This window comes from Eretmochelys imbricata, chromosome 3, assembly GCF_965152235.1.
Source record: "Eretmochelys imbricata isolate rEreImb1 chromosome 3, rEreImb1.hap1, whole genome shotgun sequence".
Taxonomy (NCBI): Eukaryota; Metazoa; Chordata; order Testudines; family Cheloniidae; genus Eretmochelys; species Eretmochelys imbricata.
The window spans coordinates 119,964,943-119,986,757 of NC_135574.1; the positions used below are offsets into that span (position 1 = coordinate 119,964,943).

At 40.3% G+C, this 21,815-nt stretch overlaps 1 protein-coding gene across 1 annotated transcript in view; it reads left to right on the forward strand.

Annotated features, from left to right (window-relative positions):
• TULP4 (TUB like protein 4) overlaps positions 1-21,815 on the forward strand; it is a 274,900-nt gene that overhangs the window by 239,461 nt on the left and 13,624 nt on the right. The window contains exons 8-13 of the mRNA XM_077813272.1: positions 8,765-8,989; positions 12,325-12,559; positions 13,043-13,187; positions 14,788-14,932; positions 16,384-16,477; positions 18,514-18,657. Coding sequence (XP_077669398.1) covers positions 8,765-8,989; positions 12,325-12,559; positions 13,043-13,187; positions 14,788-14,932; positions 16,384-16,477; positions 18,514-18,657 — 988 coding nt within the window. The remainder of the gene's footprint in view (positions 1-8,764; positions 8,990-12,324; positions 12,560-13,042; positions 13,188-14,787; positions 14,933-16,383; positions 16,478-18,513; positions 18,658-21,815) is intronic.

Genomic DNA, 21,815 nt, shown 5'->3' on the forward strand with positions numbered 1-21,815 from the left:
TGTCACACAGAAAGCATGGAGCAGAGCAAGGACTTGAATCTATGTTTTCTAAGTCTCAGGCTAGTACCGTAACCACTGGGCCATCCCTCCTCTCTTTAAAAGAAAAAAAAAAAAAGAGAGAGAGACAGAAAGAAGGAAGAGCTAGGAGTTGAACGTGCGCCTGTAAAACTTCAACGCTTCTTAAGTGAAGGAAAGAATTAGCAAGCAAAATATGTTTAGTTTCTTTTCAGTTGTACTTAAACATATTCATTAGTCAGAGACAGATTCTCCTTTATAACTAGGTGCTCGTTGTTGAAAGATTTGAAATTCTACCATACTTATCAATGCCAAAATCCCATCTCATTGATTCGTGTCCAGCAGTGAGACTTCCTGCCCCCAAATCTAATTTTCATGGATACTGTGTTTCACAACCAGCGGAGCTTCCAGTCCCAAGAGGCAAGGTATTGGTTCAGACAGTGAGCAGGCCTTAGTGCACAGGATTTCTGAGCACATAGGAAATCAATAAGGAGCATATGACTTTCACTAAATTCAGATTGACTGAACTGTGTGAATGGGATGAAAGGTTTGTATATTATATTTAGACTTGGCAGAATTTGATTTTTATTTTTTAATAATTTCAGTGGATACTATCTGTTTATTTTTTAGCTTTTTTTTTTTTACTTTTGTCAATTTCAATTTTCACAGTTGTGGGAAATTATGAGGGGAGGGTCAGACATTTAATGACTGTAGAAGTTGGTTCACCAAGTTAAAGCTTTATAACTGTTCAACATAAATTGTCAACATCACCTGTCAAAATATACAAAGTAAATATCCTTAAATCAAACTCTAATAAGTTCTCAAGCAGCATTTTTCTTTCTTTTTCTGTCTTCAGATTTAGATTGTTATTGATGGAAATATTTTTTCATCAGTTTTTGTACGTGCAGTGAAATGGATGTTGACCAACATTTACCAATAAAAATCTAATCCTTCCAAGCCTAATTATACTGGTCCCCTGGCAGGGGGAGGAATGAGTCAAATAAGAAAAAGTAGCACAGGAATCTAACTTAATTAGGAGTATCCAGTTCAGGACACTGCTATAATATAAGGAAGGACATTCCCAGCTGGGATGCATGTAGCCAAGGAGACATACTAGAGTCTCTATTCCCCTTTCTGTTTCTGAAACAATCTAGCTCATTGTTACCCAAGTTTTGAATCTGTGTTTGCACTCAGTGTGCTTCATGTAAATAATTGCCCTTCGGTGTACTGTGTTTAAAATTAGCATTGCTTAGCCCTAAAAGCCTTTTTATTTGTATAGAAATTACACTTTTTTTGGTGTGTTTTTATTTGATCCCTAGGATTCATTCAGACATTTATATTTTCTGGTGGGATCCTTATAAAATCTGCTGGCATTTGGTATGATAAAAATTAGGGCTGTCAATTGCAGTTAACTCACGCGATTAACTCAAAAAAATTAACTGCAATTAAAAAAATTAATCGCGATTTAATCACACTGTTAAACAATAGAATACCAGTTGAAATTTATTAAATATTTTTGGATATTTTTCTACATTTTAAATATACTGATTTCTATTACAACAGAGAATACAAAGTGTACAGTACTCACTTTATATTATTTTTGATCACAAATATTTGCACTGTAAAAATGATAAATGAAAGAAATAGCATTTTTCAATTCACCTCATGCAAGTACCGTAGTGCAATCTCTATCATGAAAGTGTAATTTAATGTGTAATGTAGATTTTTTGTGTTACATAACTGCACTCAAAAACAAAACAATGTAAAACTTTAGAGCCTACAAGTCCACTCAGTCCTACTTCTTGTTCAGCCAATTGCTAAGACAAACAAGACTGTTTACATTTACAGGAGATGCTGCTGCCCGCTTCTTATTTACAATGTCACCTGAAAGTGAGAACAGGCGTTCACATGGCACTTATGTAGCCAGCGTTGCAAGGTATTATTTACGTGCCAGATATGCTAAACATTCATATGCCCCCCTCATGCTTCAGTCACCATTCTGGAGGACATGCTTCCATGCTGATGATGTTAGTTAAAAAAAAAAGTGCGTTAATTAAATTTGTGACTGAACTCCTTGGGGGAAAATTGTATGTCCCCTCCTCTTATACACCTACATTTTGCCATATATTTCATGTTATAACAGTCTCGGATGATGACCCACCCAGCCAATGTTGTTTGGTTTACAAACACTGTCTGCAGATTTGACAAAACACAAAGGTGGTACCAATGTGAGATTTCTAAAAATAGCTACAGCACTCGACCTAAGCTTTAAGAATCTGAAGTGCTTTCCAAAACCTGAGAGGGATGAGATGTGGAGCATGCTTTCAGAAGTCTTAAAAGAGCAACACTCGGATGTGGAAACTACAGAACATGAACCACCAAAAAAAAAAATCAACCTTCTGCTGATAGCATCTGATTCAGATAATGAAAATGAACATGCATTGATCTGCTCTATTTTTGGATTGTTATCGAGCAGAACCTGTCATCAACATGGATGCATGTCCCCTGGAATGGTGGTTGAAGCATGAAGGGACATATGAATCTTTAGCACATCTGGCCTGTAAATATCTTGTGACACTGGTTACAACAGTGCCATGCGAATGCCTGTTCTCATTTTCTGGTGACATTGTAAATAAGAAGCGGGCACATTATCTCCTGCAAATGTAAACAAACTTGTTTGTCTGAGTGATTGGCTGAAATAGGACTGAGTGGACTTTGTTTTACTTTTTTATACATAATTCGACATTGTAAGTTCAACTTTCATGATAAAGAGATTGCACTACAGTACTTGTATTAGGTGAATTGAAATGTAATATTTCTTTTGTTTTTTACAGTGCAAATATTTGTATTAAAAATAAATATAAAGTGAGCACTGCGCACTTTGTATTCTGTGTTGTAAATGAAATCAATATATTTGAAAATGTAGAAAACATCCAAAATATTTAAATAAATGATATTCTGTTATTGTTTAACAGTGCGATTAATCACGATTAATTTTTTTAATCTCTTGACAGCCCTAATAAAAATGGAAATGAAAGTACCAGAATTTGTGGCTATATTTCCCTGCTCCTAGCATAAAAGAAATGTGCACTCATGTTAAACACTCTATGGTAGATTTGCTTGCAGACTCCCGGGCTCAACGGGTAGTGATCAATGGCTCCATGTCTAGTTGGCAGCCGGTGTCAAGTGGAGTGCCCCCGGGGGTCGGTCCTGGGGCCAGTTTTGTTCAATATCTTCATAAATGATCTGGAGGATGGTGTGGATTGCACTCTCAGCAAATTTGCGGATGATACTAAACTGGGAGGAGTGGTAGATACGCTGGAGGGCAGGGATAGGATACAGAGGGACCTAGACAAATTGGAGGATTGGGCCAAAAGAAATCTGATGAGGTTCAATAAGGACAAGTGCAGGGTCCTGCACTTAGGATGGAAGAACCCAATGCACAGCTACAGACTAGGGACCGAATGGCTAGGCAGCAGTTCTGCGGAAAAAGACCTAGGGGTGACAGTGGAGGAGAAGCTGGATATGAGTCAGCAGTGTGCCCTTGTTGCCAAGAAGGCCAATGGCAATTTGGGATGTATAAGTAGGGGCATAGCGAGCAGATCGAGGGACGTGATCGTCCCCCTGTATTCGACATTGGTGAGGCCTCATCTGGAGTACTGTGTCCAGTTTTGGGCCCCACACTACAAGAAGGATGTGGATAAATTGGAAAGAGTCCAGCGAAGGGCAACAAAAATGATTAGGGGTCTGGAACACATGACTTATGAGGAGAGGCTGAGGGAACTGGGATTGTTTAGTCTGCGGAAGAGAAGAATGAGGGGGGATTTGATAGCTGCTTTCAACTACCTGAGAGGTGGTTCCAGAGAGGATGGTTCTAGACTATTCTCAGTGGTGGAAGAGGACAGGACAAGGAGTAATGGTCTCAAGTTGCAGTGGGGGAGGTTTAGGTTGGATATTAGGAAAAACTTTTTCACTAGGAGGGTGGTGAAACACTGGAATGCGTTGCCTAGGGAGGTGGTGGAATCTCCTTCCTTAGAAGTTTTTAAGGTCAGGCTTGACAAAGCCCTGGCTGGGATGATTTAATTGGGGATGGGTGCTGCTTTTGAGCAGGGGGTTGGACTAGATGACCTCCTGAGGTCCCTTCCAACTCTGATATTCTATGATTCTGTGATTCCCTGTAAAGTGTAATAGAACGTATATAAAGTGGTATGGTTATCAACAGCATTTTTCCCCCTTTTTTATTGGCACTGCCCTAAATAAATGGAATCTTTTTTTCCCCCCATTGTTTGTATTCTTGACATACTTGTTGACAGGTATTTTGAAATAAATTACCAAAATAATTGAAATTTGAGTGATTATATTGTGTTATTTTGACAAATACAATATGCAAAATTTTGCAGAATTTTAAAATATGGTGCAAAGAATTTTAAATTTTTTGGTGCAGAGTTTTTAATTTTTTTATGCAGAATTCACCCAAGAGTAACATGTTGATTCATCCAGCATGTTTTTAGAAAAGGGTGTAGTTTAGACCATCTGTACTGCCGGGGAAGCTGTACTCTCAGTGGAATTCATCCCTTGGAGAAAATAGGGGCACTTCTGCCCCTGTCCTCTCTAGGGCTCCACAGCATGAATCAGCACATCCCCATGTGCCCTGGCCTTGCCCCTTCCCTGTCCAGTCCTCCCTATTTTATGAGCTGCATTGGCCAGTTCTGAGTTCCCAACCCTGCTGCACCTCCCTGGTTTACAAGACCAAGACTCTAACTCCTGACCTATGGAGCCAGGTCCCAGGTGCCGTCAGCACAGGGTGGAGGTTGGTTCTGGCCAATAAGCAACTGATGAACGAGCATAAGGGACTACAAGGGAGATTCCTGCTGGTAATGGCCCAAGGCTAGGTTCTGCCATGAGATAATACTTAGTCCTGCCATGAGTGCAGGGGACTGGACCTGATGACCTCTCAAGGTCCCTTCCAGTCTCATGATTCTATGTAGAATCTACTGCCAATGGGTTTCCTACTTTTTAAAAAGTACCTACGATTAAATATAATGTAGAACAGACAAAATCTCCCAAGTGTGTGGTTATGCTGGGCTGTGTAATAGGTTGTTGATGATACTTCAGGGATTTCTCAGTTCTTTTAAGTGTGTTGCCTGATCTTTAGATTATGTATTGATTACTTAAGAATCCCTGGTTATCACTTTGAGTGTTGACAGGTTCTTGTCCCAGGATCAGGCCCAGTATTTAAATTATGTAGTTGGGAACCCCGATGTGCACAGTTGCAACTCACACTATAGGAACTCTTTTATATTTACAAATATAGTTTATTAATACATTTAGCACAGTCACAAACACCCCAACTTAGTAAGATCGATAGATACTACAGAATGTACATCTGCACATCCATATACTCACACCATCTCCTGTAGAACAACCTGACATGTTAACCATTATCTTCCTCATCACCATCCCCTTCTCCCTCATCACCAGTGGCCATCATTCTGGCACCTCCCAAGGACTACATCTCCTTCTCCTACTGCCCCTAGCCTGCAATGCCATTTTTATAATATGTTACGCTGACACCATTATGTTTGATGCATATTCAGTAGGGGATTTCCCCCCTTTTCTTTGTATTTCCTCACCTTACTAATGTAGGAGTTTCTTTTTCCTATAGATTAGTATATCAATGATCTCAACTTATTATTATATACATCAGTTTGTTACCATGGCCCTTTTGTGGTTAGGTATCACATTTATTATTTCTGTCCTAACCGGTTATTTTGGTTCTTTCCAAGTTGTGGTGTACCTGTTAAGTTTAAAAGGGTATGAACTTAGGAAAGCCCCTATGCCAACCTGCTTCAATGCATCCTTTAGCTATCTATGTTAAAGGTCACAGCCATATATGGTACTTATGCTTTAGCTGATCATCATCTATCTAGGTGACAGGTCCCAAACATATGTATGCTAACTTTGCCCTAGCTCAACATACAGGATGTGGCCTGTAGGTCTCTTGCGATACAGCCAAAATATACTCTACTATCAATCTATAAACCTATTATAATAAAACAAATAATCAATCCCATTAGAAACTTATAAGAAAAGATATATAAGCAAGCAAGCAGACTAGCCTTAGATGTATCTCATGTACCTGTTATATATGTCACTTCGTTTCCAGGACACTTCTGTGGTTGAATCATGTACCTGTGGTCAGAACATTCCCTTAAACTCTATTTTCAGCTCCCCAAATACTTGGGGTTTTTTATTGGGCCGTTTATCTATGCAAAATTCATAGGCCTCCAGCCTTATGCTAACTTGCTGAAGGTAATGTCTTACAAGATACAGGCCAATGGAAACAGAATGCAAAGCAGAATAGAATGCAAAGCAGTGAATATAATAAAAGCAAGCTAGCCCCCTGGGCTACAAGTGCCATTGGCCACTACAAAGTGCCTTTAGTGGTCACTATGAACATTGGAATGTTCCCCTGTTGCAGTTTTCCATTTGCATAGCAGTCAGCCTGAAGGTTGATACCTCCGCAGGAGAGTGTGTGTGGCTGTACTTCATTGTAATCCTCCCACCTTAAAACCAATATTTTCCTTTACATTTAAAACCAGGGTGAGATGGCACAGCAGGGAAAATCCTCTCTTTTATTAAGTTCCTTCATCCTGCCCTTTCTCTGGATGCTAAGCATTGAGGTGGTGTGAAGCAGCTGCACTTGCTATCTGTCATTCACCTAAAATCATCTTGCCCCAGTTTCTCCTTTTTAAACATTCTGAAGTCGAAAAAAGTCTTTCTTCTGGGCTAGATTAATATTTTCTTCTTAGTAGATCTAACCCAGATATCTGTACACTATGAAATCTTTCAGATGGAGACCTCGTGTTCCTGATTACTAATTCTCTGTTGCTGCTTGCCTTCTGCATGCTCAATTCTTGTTCAGTGTGTTTTGGGTAGAAGTTGAAGACATTTTTACGTGACCACTTCAAAGTATACCTAACCTTTCAGTAAATTGTGTTCATTCTTTACCTAAAGAACACCTCTGATCTAGACATTTGTAGGATCAGAACCTAGTCCATCAAGACCAGGATTGTGCCCAGCAGTGGCCCAGGAGCTGGTGCTTCAGAGAAAGGAATAACTCTCTACAATGCACTCACTATAGTCTCTTGTGCAACGTTATTTCCAAAAAAAACCCATTTCTTTCTCACCCCTGTGTTTATTTGTATTGTGCGAGCACCTACAGGGCCCAATCTGGAATCAAGACTCCATGGTGCTAAGTGCACAGTGCTTCGAAATGAGAGTAGATCAAAGCGCACTGGGGAACTTTTAGTACACGGCAGCAGATCCATATTGATGCTTAGTGCACAGCAGGCTAGTACAGGGTAGATTTACACCCCAAGCTTGCTGCCAACTAAATGTCAGTGTAAACAAGTTCTAAGAGGAGAGACGAGAGGTGGATACAGCAAACACGGCGAGAGCACAGGTAAGTGAGTTGATTATGAGAAGCACAGGAACCAGTTGTCCCAGCACGCCTGCCTGGCAGTCGTGTAGACTAGAGTGTTTTGGAGGCATTGGGACAGAGGTGACTTGTAAGGAGGATAGAGTGTAGTGGCTTTGCAGATGTTTCTGGGAAGCCCCTCTGTTGCATAAGGAGCAGGGTGGGAGAAAGCTCAAAGGGGTGTGTAGGAAAATTTAACAAATGAGGATCAGTTTACACCCTGAAGCACGAGGTTATCCTTAGTACAGATCGCTATAAAAGCTGGTGGTTATAAAAGTATACACTCTATTTATTTTTTAATCCAGCTACATGAATTAATTTCACAGATCGATGATACACTATCTGAAAACTGGTTCCTTTGATTTGTTCTAAATTTCCCCACATGAGCCTTTCATGTCCTTGTGTTGTGGAAGTGCAAAGGATGGCCCAATCTGGTTTTTGCTGTACCTTGGGGTTTACCTACTTCAATCCCGTCTCCGCTAACTCTTTATTCTTGTGTTTTATTGATATGAATTTAGACATTTAGCACCACAAACAAATGGATGAGTAAAGGGCAATAGGTGCAGTTTGTTTATGATAGTGCTTTAGATTTTATTTTCATCTGGAAATATATCCTGGGGAGGCAGCATGGGGTAGTGACTTCAGTTTGGAACTCAGAGGCAGGAAGTCCTGCGTGTTAATCACAGCTGTGCCACTGATTCGCTGAGTGCCCTTAACTGAGTTGCTTAACTTCTCAGTGTCTCAGTTTTCCAAGATGAAAATGTGAGTTATACCACTTAACAGGTAACTCCAGGTGTTGTGAAGTCTGATTAAATCTTTGTAAAACTCTTACAAGGTAGTCTGGTAGTAGACAGGGTTCTGGACAGGGAATCCAAAGACCCGAGTCCTTTTCCTGTTTCAGCTATTGATGTAGTGAGTGATTCTGAAGGAGTGACTTACCACTTGGGGCCTCACCTTCCTCGTCTGTGAAATGGGGTGAAGAATGCTTTACCCACCTGTGTAAAGAGATTTGCGAACTATGGCTGAAGAATGCTATGTAAATGCTAAGTATTGTTACTGAAAATAAATGCTCAGTGTTACTCTATACTAGCCCCCTTTGTGAGCAGTAACATAATGCACAGTTATGTTTATTTTAGCTGGTTTTTGAAGGCCTTTGCTAATGCAGCAGGTGCTAGATTAAACTGGCACTACAGAACATATGTCTTGCTGCACAGGTGTCTGGGAGAAAATGCCTCTTGTGTTAAGTTGTGCAATCTTCCTTTCTCGCAGCGTCCCATAATCTCCATTTGCTGGGGCCACAGGGACTCACGCCTGCTCATGGCTTCCGGCCCTGCACTCTATGTTGTCAGAGTAGAGCACAGGGTCTCCAGCCTGCAGCTCCTCTGCCAGCAGACCATCGCTGGCTCTCTGCGGGATGACAAGGATATCAGCAAACTGACGCTGCCTCCTCGGCTCTGCTCATACCTCACCACTGCCTTTACACCAACAATCAAGGTAAAAGGAATCACAGCCTTTTCTTTTTCTTCTTTACCCAGCTCTTCCCAAGAGATCACGGCAAATGTTTAATTGACTTCTGTGAGGCCAGGATTTCACCCAATGCTTCTCCGTTAGAAAAGAGGACGATAAAAGGAGGGAAACTACTAATGGATCAGAGGAGCAGCCGTATTAGTCTGTATTCGCAGAAAGAAAAGGAGTACTTGTGGCACCTGTCTCTAAGGTGCCACTAGTACTCCTTCTCTTTCTACTAATGGATCAAAAGCTTTTACACATATTAAAATCAGAAATTAAGACTAAGAATGCTTTGGCTATGAGGTCTCCTTCAGGGATGGCCTGTAAAGGAAAAGCCCGTGGTTAACTAGCTCTCTCTCAGAAAAACTCAGAAGAACCTTATTCTAGTGGCAGCCTTGATCCTCAGTATATTGTCTCTTGGTAGGTTTCAGAGTAGCAGCCGTGTTAGTCTGTATCCACAAAAAGAAAAGGAGGACTTGTGGCACCTTAGAGACTAACCAATTTATTTGAGCATAAGTTTTCGTGAGTTACAGCTCACTTCTCTGGATGCAAATAAATTGGTTAGTCTCTAAGGTGCCACAAGTCCTCCTTTTCTTTTGGTCTCTTGGTAGAGATGGGTATTTTGGGCTGCATGTGAGGAGACCTCATTTCACAGAGTAGTGAGGTAAATCTCCTCTCTATGCAACTCTATGCACACCTGGGTATTCTGCTCAGTTCTGCTCACCACAAGTGTAACTGAGAGCACAATTAGAAGATAAGGGGACTGGGCAAATGGCCCTGTGATTAAAACTTGGTAAGCAATTCTTTTGATGATACACAAGAAGGGATACTATTTAGCTCGTTTGCTCTTATCTGTTTTGCCTCAGCGAGGCTAGCGGGAGTGAATGACAGTAAAAACTTGTCTTCGTCATTAATTTCAACAGATGTGATTCTGGATTTACACAGGGAATGGGTCTGCTATGTAAGGAGGTGCCATTTTGTAAATAGTCACTTTCCAGAGTAGAGTCAGACTGTGAAATTATTTAATTTCACCCATATTCACAATGATTTCTCCAAAGGGTATAAAAGATTCACACTAACTATAACAGAGTCTCACTCTGTGAGTCTCAGGCCACTGGTAGATGACAGCTACTTGAACAGCTCAAAGGTCTGAGTGATTGCATCATTTACCATTCTAATGGCTGGTAACACCTATTCTTCAGTTCTTCTCCTTCCACGGATAGAACTGGAAGCTCCTCTTAAGCGCTAGTGTTCAGTGCTCCAATTTTCTAGCTTCAGCAGCTTGATTGATGCTTTAAAGTTGCTGCTTTGTTCTTGTGCCTTTCAGTTCCTACAGCTAAGTGCTCATTTTTGTACTTTCCTGTTTAAAAGAACTGTATTCTTTGATTAGTAGCTGGAAGTCAGGGCTTTGGCATGCTAAGCCTCTGTCATGTACTTCTTTTATTGATGTGTGTCCAGTCTGTTTAGAGAATATAGTTTGTTTTGGATCACTTTTCCCCCCTTTTTTAAAGAATGTACCAGATTGCATCAAATGCAGTGTACTAGTACTTAAAACAAAAATTAATACAAAGGGAATGGATTCCCCCAGACTCCCTACAAAGGCTTTATCTACCCCACTCTAAAAAAACTCTGTATTTTGTGAACTGCTGAAATTGTATTGCTGAGATCACTTGCACCTGCCAGACCATATTTTAGGATTAGAAAATATGGCTTATAGTGACAGATTCAAGGTGCTCAATCCATTTAGCGTAACAAAGAAAAGGTTATGGGGTGACTTGATTACAGTCTATAAGTATCAACATGGAGAACAAATATTTAATAATTCTGTCTTTGATCTAGCAAAGAAAGGTATAAGACAATCAAGTTGCAGGAAGTAGACAAATTCAGACTGGAAATAAGGTGTAATTTTTTAATAGTAAGAGTAATTAACTATTGGAACAATTTACCAAGGTTTGTGGTAGATTCTCCATCACTGGCAATTTTTAAATCAAGTCGGGATGTTTTTCTAAAAGAGCTGCTCTAGGAATGATTTTGGGGAAGTTCTATGGACTGTCACACTAGTGGTCAGACTAGATCACAATGGTCCCTTCTGGCCTTGCAATCTATAAATCTTTCCCTTAGGATGTCTCTTAGCCCCCAGTCCTGCAAACATGCATGTGAATAGTCCCAAAATGGACTAAAAACTTATTTTAGTCACTAAAGTAAGCATTAAGAGGCTGCTCATGCACAGGGTTACTTACATGTATCAGTCTTTGCATGACTCTTGCCTTAGGTAGTATATTTCATGTGTTCAGGTGCATCTTATCTCTTTCTTGTTCCTGTTTCATTATATTGGGTCAGATTCATCTTCTGTTTATACCAATGATATAGAGTAACTACACTGTAGACAGTGGAGTTAGTCCAGCACTGTTTAAAATGAGAGCAAACCATGCCCATAATATAATGTAGTGTGAATTATGCTTTGTGAATCATGCTTTGGCTGGTTCTTGCTTATGAAAAAAAATTTGTGTACTGCTAATTAGGTAATTTGTGTGCACAAAAATCCCAGAAATATCCCAGTGCAGGGTTCTATTATAACTGGTACCTTTGCAGAAGCTTACTATACTCTGAAACCTTACTATACCTGTAATTCTTTGCTCTCAGAAGATATGTAGTGTACAATAGACCTCTGCTAATCTGGTACCGGCCTTTCTCTCAGAGTTAAGGATGCTTATTTTTTGTCTTGCTCAGTTTTTTTCTTTATATTCATTTTGAAGCAAATTGAGGAGTGTAGATTCTATGTTGTTAGCAGTATTTGTTTTACTGTAATGTCTAAAAGGTGCATTGTGCAAGGCACTGTGCAAGTACAGAGACAGTCCTTGCCCCAAAGAGTTTACAACCTAAATATACAAGCCAGACAAAGGAAGGATTATTAGTCCCATATTACAAATGGAAAACTGATCTGCAGAAAGACTGAGGCCAAAGTTTAACAGAGCTCCTAAGCAAATGGCCTAAATCACTTGCCTAAGGTCACATAAGTATCTTGGAAGAGCTGGGAATTGAACTCAGATTTCCTGGATCCCAGTTCAATGTCGTCTTAATCACGAGACAATCCTTCCTCTTAAACTGTAGCTAACTTTTTTCTATTCTGAGTACAATTATCGATCGAATCAGCAGGCACGTGCGTCCTGGTGGTGGGTGATTCAATAGCTCAGACATTAATCTATGCTAATTCGGAGCTATCACAGGCCATATTCACTGGGTAGGGTTAGTATTATATAACTACCTAACCCCAGAGAATAAGAATGACATGTGTTTCTCTTTCCCTCCATTCAATTTAGCCTCCTATCCCAGACCCCAACAATATGAGAGATTTTGTCAGCTACCCAACAACTGGCAATGAAAGGCTTCACTGCACGATGAAGCGGACAGAAGATGATCCAGAGGTTGGAGGTCCATGCTACACGCTGTATTTGGAATACCTAGGGGGACTGGTGCCTATCCTAAAAGGGCGCCGAATCAGCAAACTGCGGCCAGAATTTGTCATCATGGACCCTAAAACCGATGGAAAAGCAGGTATCATATTTTTATAAGTGGATTGTTCATATTTGTAAAAATGCTGATTGCAAAAGGTTTTAGGCTGAAAGTCAGAGATTTAAGTCCTCTTTGTCCGCATAACTAGTATAGCATGAAGCAGTTGCACTGCTGTTTTTTGTCATGTGAAGATGTCTCCACTGTGGGCTAGAATCAAGCCACCAAACTCATTTCATGTTGGCTTTTGGTTTATAAAATGTGACCTCTTGCACACTGGTTGGTGAGGAGTGGATCATTAATTAACAATAAATATTTTTCAGTCTCTGTCTGTGAGTCACCTGATACAATTGAACACTATTCCCCTGAATTTAGGCTATCAGAAATTTTGAGTTTATACTTGGCAGCAAACACACCCTGCTAGACTTTTATCTTAGCTACTGTTTTTTTTCCCCCGATGACTGACAGTTGTAATTGGGATCAGGTTTCTAAAACAGTTCTTAAATTTTTTGGGGCCTGTCTTGGTAGATGAAATCTATGGAAACAGCTTGATTTCTACTGTGATTGACAGCTGCAACTGCTCAGACTCCAGTGATATCGAACTGAGTGATGACTGGGCTGCAAAGAAATCTCCCAAAATCACTCGAGCTAGCAAATCACCCAAACTCCCCAGGTAATGATTTCTTGGGCATTTTTTCTTCTTCTTTACTGTGGGTATGATTTTTTTTGTTTTGTTTTTTTAATCTTGTCATGACAACCTAAATTAAGGCAAAGGGGGATGTTCTAATGCCTTTCATAAGAAAGAATTTGCCTGTGGAAATTACAGCTTTTCAGGAGCTCTTTTTTTCTCTCTCTCTGAGAAAGAAGAACTCAGACCTTCTCTGTGGTTAGCTGTAATAATAATAATAATAGGCAAACTCCACTGCTTTGGTCTGCCTCTCACAAATAGCTAATCAGATCAGAAAAAATAGTCTAAGGCACACTCTGTGTTCAAGATAGCAAAGGAATAGTCTGTAGCTTCTCAAGTTCATTCTTTAGCCTGTTCTGTTTGCTCCCCAACACACACAGATGCACACTCAATATGTAGATGGAATCTGTAAGGGGAGTAGAAGGGGGATCTGTATCTGCTTAATAGAAAGTATTTTGGATCTGTGATGAAAGCGCTAAATGTAGAAAGGTCTGTTGACTGAATTGCCTTGTCCCAGTGACTGGAGGAAAAATTGTGAGTGTTTCATCATGTGTTTTCTAAGCAGCTGCCACTTGTTGATAATTCATTCAGCAATAATGTCCATACAGGCTTAGCAGAACAGACAGAAAAAAAGTAGAGAAAATTACATCAAGTTCAACGTTATTATTATTATTTGTATTGGAGTAGCACCTATGGGCCCATCATGAATGAGAGCTCCAGTATGATAGGTGCTCTACAAACGTTGCCCCCACTAGCCAGAATGAAGGGGCGTTCTACCCAAAGAAAATATTTCTTTCCCAGCTCTGTGTTACGTGATATCTTAGTACACATACATGCACATAATATAATTCTGTATCGTTCTTTTTGTTTTGCATTTCACCATTAAACAGGGCCTGACTCTGTAAACCTGGGCCCTGGTCCTGAGTGCCATGTGCACAGGGAGAATCCGGGAGCCCTGTTGATATCAGTAAGGCTACCTGCATATCCAGGGTCTACTTGCATGCATTGTGTTACATTTGTTTCATTATTTTCTCTACTGATGGCCCTTTTCACCCCCTCAGACTCTCACTCTGGAACCTCATTTACAATGTTTACATATGTGAGGGAGGTGTAAGTAATTTTTTTTATGCTCAGAGGAGTACTGACCAAGTTTGTGAAACCTTAGTTTGAACTAGTGGTACAGGTGTCCAGTAACCAAAGTATCCTCTTTATGTTCTCATGGACACTGTCTAAAGTCAGTGCAATCTAATAACATATTCTTACGCCTTTATGTGGAGTTTATAAGTTGCGTCATCTTAACCTCCCTTTTGCATCACTAATCAGACCTAAGGGAATCTGAGTCTAAGTTAGAGTAAGGGAATCTGATTTATATCTCTTTACGTATTACCTTTGAATTTGGCCCATAAAATTTAAGATTCTATCCATTAGACTAAGCAGACTTTAGGTAATCCTACCACTTTCTTCTGTAGCTTACATCACCTAAAGAGAATATGCCAGTTTTCTTTACTGAACTTAGTGTATCCAGAAATGTTAAGTATGTCCATCTGTGTGTGCCTGATAACTCTAATTATTGCTTTACGTGAAGAATTAATATAGATGCCCGCAAATCTCCAAAGTTGTCGCGAGCTGCTCAGGAGATATCAAGATCTCCAAGGTTACCAATAAGGAAACCTTCTATTGGTTCACCAAGCCTAACTCGACGAGAGTTCCCATTGGAAGATATCACTCAGGTATTGCATGACTGCATAATTACCAGACCTGTACCTAAATATATCTTCTCTTTCCAGAAACAACAGTTTATAATGTATATCCAGTGGTGACCACTGAAAATCTGTCATTTAATGGAGTTACTACGCAGTGGTATCTGAGATGCTAGTTATGTCTCTGTATTTATAATAGGAGACTTCGGTAGAATCTCAGGTAGCATTATGTGGTAAGAGCTGGTAAATGATGAGGGTGCTCGCTCCATTGATTTCACTGGGACTGCGGTTTCACTCTGACTTTTTAAAAGGCAACCATTTATCTTAGGAATCTTTATATAACAGACTTAAATTCCAGTTGCTATGTTCTTGGCTGTCGAATGCCCTATGTAGAATTATTTTCTAGTCCTTATTCAGTTCTTTGTGGCTAGGTGTTGGTATCATAATACCACTATAGTCACCAGCTTTGTTGTCGGTCTACAGAGACAAAGGAATTTAATGGGTCAGGGGACAGAACCATCCTGTCCCCCACAACTGGTTCTGCCAGGTGATGGTGGGAACACCATGTTGGGGAGGCTAGCACTTCTGCTGTTTGTACTGTGCACAGTCCATGGGTAAATGGAACACTTCATGCCCCAGGACTGCCTATCTCACCCATTTCACTAGCACTAAATTGATCTTTTTGTATTTCTTTATATACTTTCTGTATTTAAAATACGCAAATGGTAACCCTTGGCTTGTGAAATGTTCTGGATCACTTATATATCAGCAATAGAAAATAGGGCAGAAGTCCAGAAGCCATGACACTTACCCATCAATTAAAATGATAATATAATAATGTACTCACTGTGGTACAGTGCTTTGGGATCTCTGGAAAAATATGCTGTATAAATGCTTGTTAATAATTCCTTTCTATTGTATTTATTCTTCATTAAGTGGTTATTAAACATAAAATCCAATGAGAAAATTATATGCTATCTTGTGATTGTTTACTGCAAAGATATACAAATGATACACTATGCTATTGTGTGGGAGAAGCAACGATCTTACTGGCCAGCTGCAGTGCTCTCCAGTTATCCCTGCTGCCAGGTCTTCCACCAAGTTGTTTGTGTGGTTGCCATATATCTGATTGATGCGAGCTACTCTGATGGTGGCCAGATAGCAAAATGGGACAGTAGCAAAATACAGTCCTGAATGAAGGGATGTACTTAGTGGATGGTTAGAGACATTAGGCCACTGCATAAAAGAGAATGAGATGAAATTGTCTTGTATTTGAAATAGCGTTAGTGCTCCGAATATTTTTGTAAGGATCACAAGAGAGCAGACAGTAATATGTATAAGTGAATTACATGGAGATATTTCATCATTAGAGTTTCTACAAAGCAGTGCTATATTATTTTTTGAAAACAAATATTTACTTTTGCTGATTTTGTAGGAGCCAAATAAACTTTAAACCTTTTTTTTTTTTTCTCCCTTTGCAGCACAACTACCTTGCTCAGGTCACATCTAATATCTGGGGAACCAAATTTAAAATTGTGGGTTTGGCTGCTTTCCTACCAACTAACCTTGGTGCAGGTAAAACTGACCCGTCTTGATTTTTCCAATGTTGAGCTCTTGATAACAAATAACAAACGCTCCCTACGATTTTCTTTAAAATGATGAAGAGCCTGCTTCAGTAATGCTGTTAATCTCGGTCCCAGGGAAATTTCAGTGTAATTGCCATTTAAATCTCTAAATCCAACAACAGCTCAGTCAAAAAAAGATCCATTAAGAATCAAACCAGAACCTACCATTTTGACAGTTCAGTTATTTGAACTAGGATTGAAAGAATAATCTTTCCAGTTAGAAAACTTCAGAAATCAGGGAGCTTCTAAGTTATTGTAAGGTAAGTGCTATAATTTAAAAAAAAAAAATGTATTATTTTTTACAACGGTTCTAACAACTATTATACATAACAAAATAACTTTTAAAAGATCTTACCTTACAGCAACTTTTCCAGAGCTTTTAATGGGGGAAGTCAGGTATTTGCATGGTCACACAGCTCTCTTGCTTAGACAGACAGCAGCAAAATGGTCGCCCTCACTGAAAGCAGCCTTATACACTTAGGGCCCTTTCTCCTACCCTTATGTTGGGTAGGCCTTATCTCCAAGTGCAGTCCCTTTGATGTCAGTGGGAGCAGAATAAGGTCCCATTCAGCATGATTAAGGGTGGCAAAATTGGAGTGTTGGTGAAGATACTGAAGCAGTTATAGGAATTTCTAAAAACTCTTTTGAAAACCCCCTTTTTTAATTGTATATTCTTATTTAGTAGAGATGGGACCAGGCAACAATGCTCTGAACTGGATCCAGATCAAAATTTCCCAATGGCTGTTTGGGTTTGGCCCCATCTTTGTTACTTATGAAAGATTTATACAGAGTAGCTTTTTAATGGGATGTCACTAATCTCTGGAGTTTTCATTGAATCTCTTGTTGAAAGCCTGAACAATGTGAATATTTAACCCTAAAGTGGATATTATTGCTGTTAGCTTTCAAATTTATTTGAAGAAGTATCTTTATTTAAAGCCCTGCCACCCTGAACTGGAGTCTTAAAGTAACTACAGTACTACTATTTAATGCAGGGCTTGACTCTCCTGCTGGCACAAGAGAGGTGCAAATTGCACCACCCTGTACCAGTGGAGAAAGCGTTCGCCTGAGGGGATTAACCTCCTTGGGAGGGCAAGAGTGTTAGGAGATTATGCCAGAGGAGGGCAGCTTTACAGTGCAGACAGGGCTTCATCTCTTGTCATGGAAGAATTAATGAAATTACAAAATAATACCTATCTAATTCAACTAGGTCTCAGTCCTGCACCCACTGAGTGTTGCCATTAATGTCAAAGGATGCAGGATCAAATTCCTAGGTATTGATGCCATGCTCGTCACTGGGCTATGTTAAACAAGCTTCCTGAGTTCCTTTGCTTGGGATAGGAGCAGTGTTTGTCTGTCAGCGATGGTCCCTCCTACTGACTAAGGAGCGGTGTTTCGTAACTGTATGGGATGTTCCCTCCATTTTATTATTATTATTTGTATACAGCACCATGCCCCCCCAAAAGCTTATATAACAATATTTTTACAACCCAATATTTGCAAGGATTGACCCTCACATTTTTACATAATGAGATTTAGGGGGAAACAGGACAAAAAATCCTTTAGGAGGTGATGATAACCCTTTTCCTTCTCCCCTTGATCCAGTGAAAAATATTAACTGGCTCCAATGGCCTGTTGTACTGACATGTAGAAATTCAGTATTTGTGTAGCTCTAAACTCCTATAGAATGGGTAACTAAAGTGATGCTGCTTCTAGTTAAGGATGAGTAACTAAAAAAACAATCCCAGAAAACTTCCATGCAGTAAGGAACCACCTCTGAAGTCCTGCTACTGTAATGTATTTCATGATTGTTTAGTTAAACACAAGTACATATATTTGTTTGTTAACCAAACTACATAAAATCAATTCCAGCCCTACTCTCTGCTTTGAATTGATTTTTCTTGGTTCTCTGTTCTGTTGAACTCTGAATCTTCTCTTAGCCTCTCTACCTAATAAGTATTTTTCCTCTTTTTTTCCCCCCCTTCCAAGTGATTTATAAAACCAGTTTGCTGCATCTCCAGCCCAGGCAGATGACTATTTATCTCCCTGAAGTGCGTAAGATTTCCATGGACTATATTAACCTGCCTGTTTTCAACCCCAATGTTTTCAGTGAAGATGAAGATGATTTACCAGGTGAGGTTGAATTCAATGTCTGCACAATTCCATGGGTCTGGCTAGTTTTGAGGACAGATTCTTTCACTCCCTGGCCCCACCCCTGTAAATAAACAAACAGAGCAAATCCCTATTCTGTGAGTTCCCTTTACGGAAACGTCCTATAGAATTTAATAGGATTGAAACTAAACAGGTTTCTATAGACATTTCATTTAAAAGCCTATAGAATTTATTAGAGAATTACATCCCTATGAAGGAATTCCATTGCTTAGTTTAAAGTTCAGCAGAAAGTTAAACATCCTCTATTAAATTCTACAGGAATTCTCCATAGAGTGAAACCCTTTATATACATCTGTGGGGAACTAATATTGTAGAAGCCTGTCAGACCCATTCTTGGGATATGAGAGCAGCAGCACACAGCACTGCTGTGCCAGACACTTGGGTTTAAGAGGAGCTGAGATTCCCAGAGCAGCGAGGACTCTGCTCAACTGGGAAATGTGATATGCTCATTCAGTTTTTTATTTATAATTATGCTTAAAAGGATGGCAGGAATATTTGAGTAGCCTCTTTTTAATGTTATAATCTGGGATGATATGTACATGATTATCCGGCCCAGACATGAGAGACATAATGGGAGACCCCAGCAATGCAGGCAGAATTGAGGATGCAGACGTGGCAAATGAAAGCAGGTGGAGACACCAGGATCTCCTTCTGTAAAATTAAGCCATGCAAATAAAGAGGCTGGCGCAGCAGCAAATCATTTAAATTACTTTGCTTGCATCATTCCTATAGTGTAGAGGGCAATGGGGAAATTCCTGTTCCATGGTCACGTTTCATGGGAATCCAAAGTGTGGCTTCATGGAGACTCAAGTCTCTTTAAGGAGGAAGGTGTGGAAGAAAGTTGAAAAATTACAAACCAATAAGGGATTGGTCCAAAGACCAATGGGAAAGGCTCCTGTTGCCTTTCCTGGGATTTTGGATTGGGCCCTAAAGCCCTGATCTCTTAAAGCACTTGACAGTGTGTCTAACTTCAAGCATCAAAGTAGCCTCATGGACTTCAATGGGACTAATCAGATGCTTGAAGTGCTTTGCTGAATCACCAGGCTTTTGATGGTATTCAGCCAAGAACACCGAAGGAACTAAGGCACAATGCTGTGGAGATATGGAGGAGGGGATTTAGTATGTATTTGAAAACAATTGCTGTTCTCAGTATTAAATATTTCCTAACATGGAGCCCGATCCAGCTGCCATGAACATCAATGGAAAGACCCACATGGACTTCACTGAGAGTTGGAGTGGATCTGTAATATGCCTATTCCGTTTATTTGAAAAGAGCTAAAAGACGTGCTGTGTGAACCTCACCTCCTTTTTAAGGAGACTGGGGGAGAGTTAAGGAAAGTGCAGTGCAATATTTGGACAAGTATAACCAGGGGTGAAAGTAACTGAGGCCACTTACCGGTACGGGGCGGGGCGGCTCTAGCCCCCGGAAGGGGCGGTGCCATGGTTGGAAGGGGCGGGGCTGGGGGGGTCAGCATCCCCCAGCCAGCCCTTCCAGTCTGGCTGGCCCGCGCCGTTCAGGGCTCTTGTGTTGATTTAAAGGGCCCAGGGCTCCGGATGCGGTTGCTGCCATAGCAGCAGCAGCAGCATTTGGAGCCCCAGGCCCTTTTAAATCGCCGGCCCCAGGGCAGCTGCTCCCTTTGCCCCCTGCCCGTTGGCGGCTGGGGGGCCAAAAGGGGCAGGAACGTTAAAGCACTGCAGGGTCCTTTGCCGCGGCCGCGCTTTAACGTTGCTGTCCCTTCCCTCTCCCCCTCCCCCGTGGCAACACTGCCGCGGCAACACTTTAATGTGGGCTGGGTATGGGCTGGTGCGGGTTCTTACCGGTACGCAGTACCGGCCCGTACTGGCTCACTTTCACCCCTGAGTATAACCTCATCTGATCAAACTACTATGAGATCTGATAGAACTCTTTAAAAGCGAATAAAAAAACATACTGTCCTGTTCTCCTCAGCAATCTTCCTCTTCTCTTTTCTGTCAAATTTCTCCTGAAAATTCACTTCTGATCTAGCAAATAGAGTTTCTGTAGATTTTCAAAAAGCTTTCCACAAGGTCTCTTATAAGAGACTATTAAGGAAAATAAATAGCCATGAGGTAATGAAAAATATCTTGTAGCTTAAAAATAGTGCTTAAGCACTAGGAACTAAAGCTATAGTAAACAGCTGCTCTTGGGCTGAAGAGCAGTCAGTAGTGAGGTGCCCCAGGGGCAAGTTTAATATAACCACTAATGATTTTGAAAGGAAAATGAACAATGAATTGATTTAATTTGCACATTATGCAAAAAATCAATTAGGAAAAAGCCATCGAGGAATGTGAGAAACTCCTGCTAGATTTAAACACTTGGGATATCTGACAGCATGATGGCAAATGGAAATTTTACTTGGATGAAAAGCTTAGATAATAATCAAATCTCATGCTTCAGGGCATAAATTGATAACCTGTGGCCATCAGAAAAAATGTATGACAAGCCAAACGTATATTTTGCACAGCTGGCCAGGTACTTTATGGTTTTGTTTGTTTATTTTAGCTTTTTCCCTTCCTCTAAAACAACCTGACAGAATTGCCCTGAAAATTTACCAGCCCAGCCACAAAAATCTACTCACCTACCCTTTGTCATGATGATTGATGTTGATGAAAAAGCTAATGCTATCAGAAAAAAAGTTATCCTTGGTGAGTGGGTGAGTAGAATTTTGCAGATATACAAAAGAATCAGGTATTGGCCATGACTAGAGTATTCCAGACTAGATGGATCTGGGTTTGATTTGGTCCCATGTTTCTATGGGTATCATACATTCTAATAATCATGGAGACAAACATAATAGATTTATGTACAAATGCCAGTTCTAATTCACCAGTCATCCTTCATGTTTTTTATTTAAGAAGAATCATCAGGGAACTTTGCAAGATTCTTGGGGTAATTGCTGGTGCAACAATTATCCCTTGCTTATCATACTGTCCATTTAGGTCAGATATTGCCAGAAATCAAACCTGTGCTTCAACTTTGGTACAGAAATTAATTGCACTGTATAAAGGTGAAGTCTAACAAAGGGGAGAGTTTAATAAGGCTTCTGTGTTAATCCACATCACAGTGTGACTTGACTCCCTTACTCACTGCAGTGGTGGTG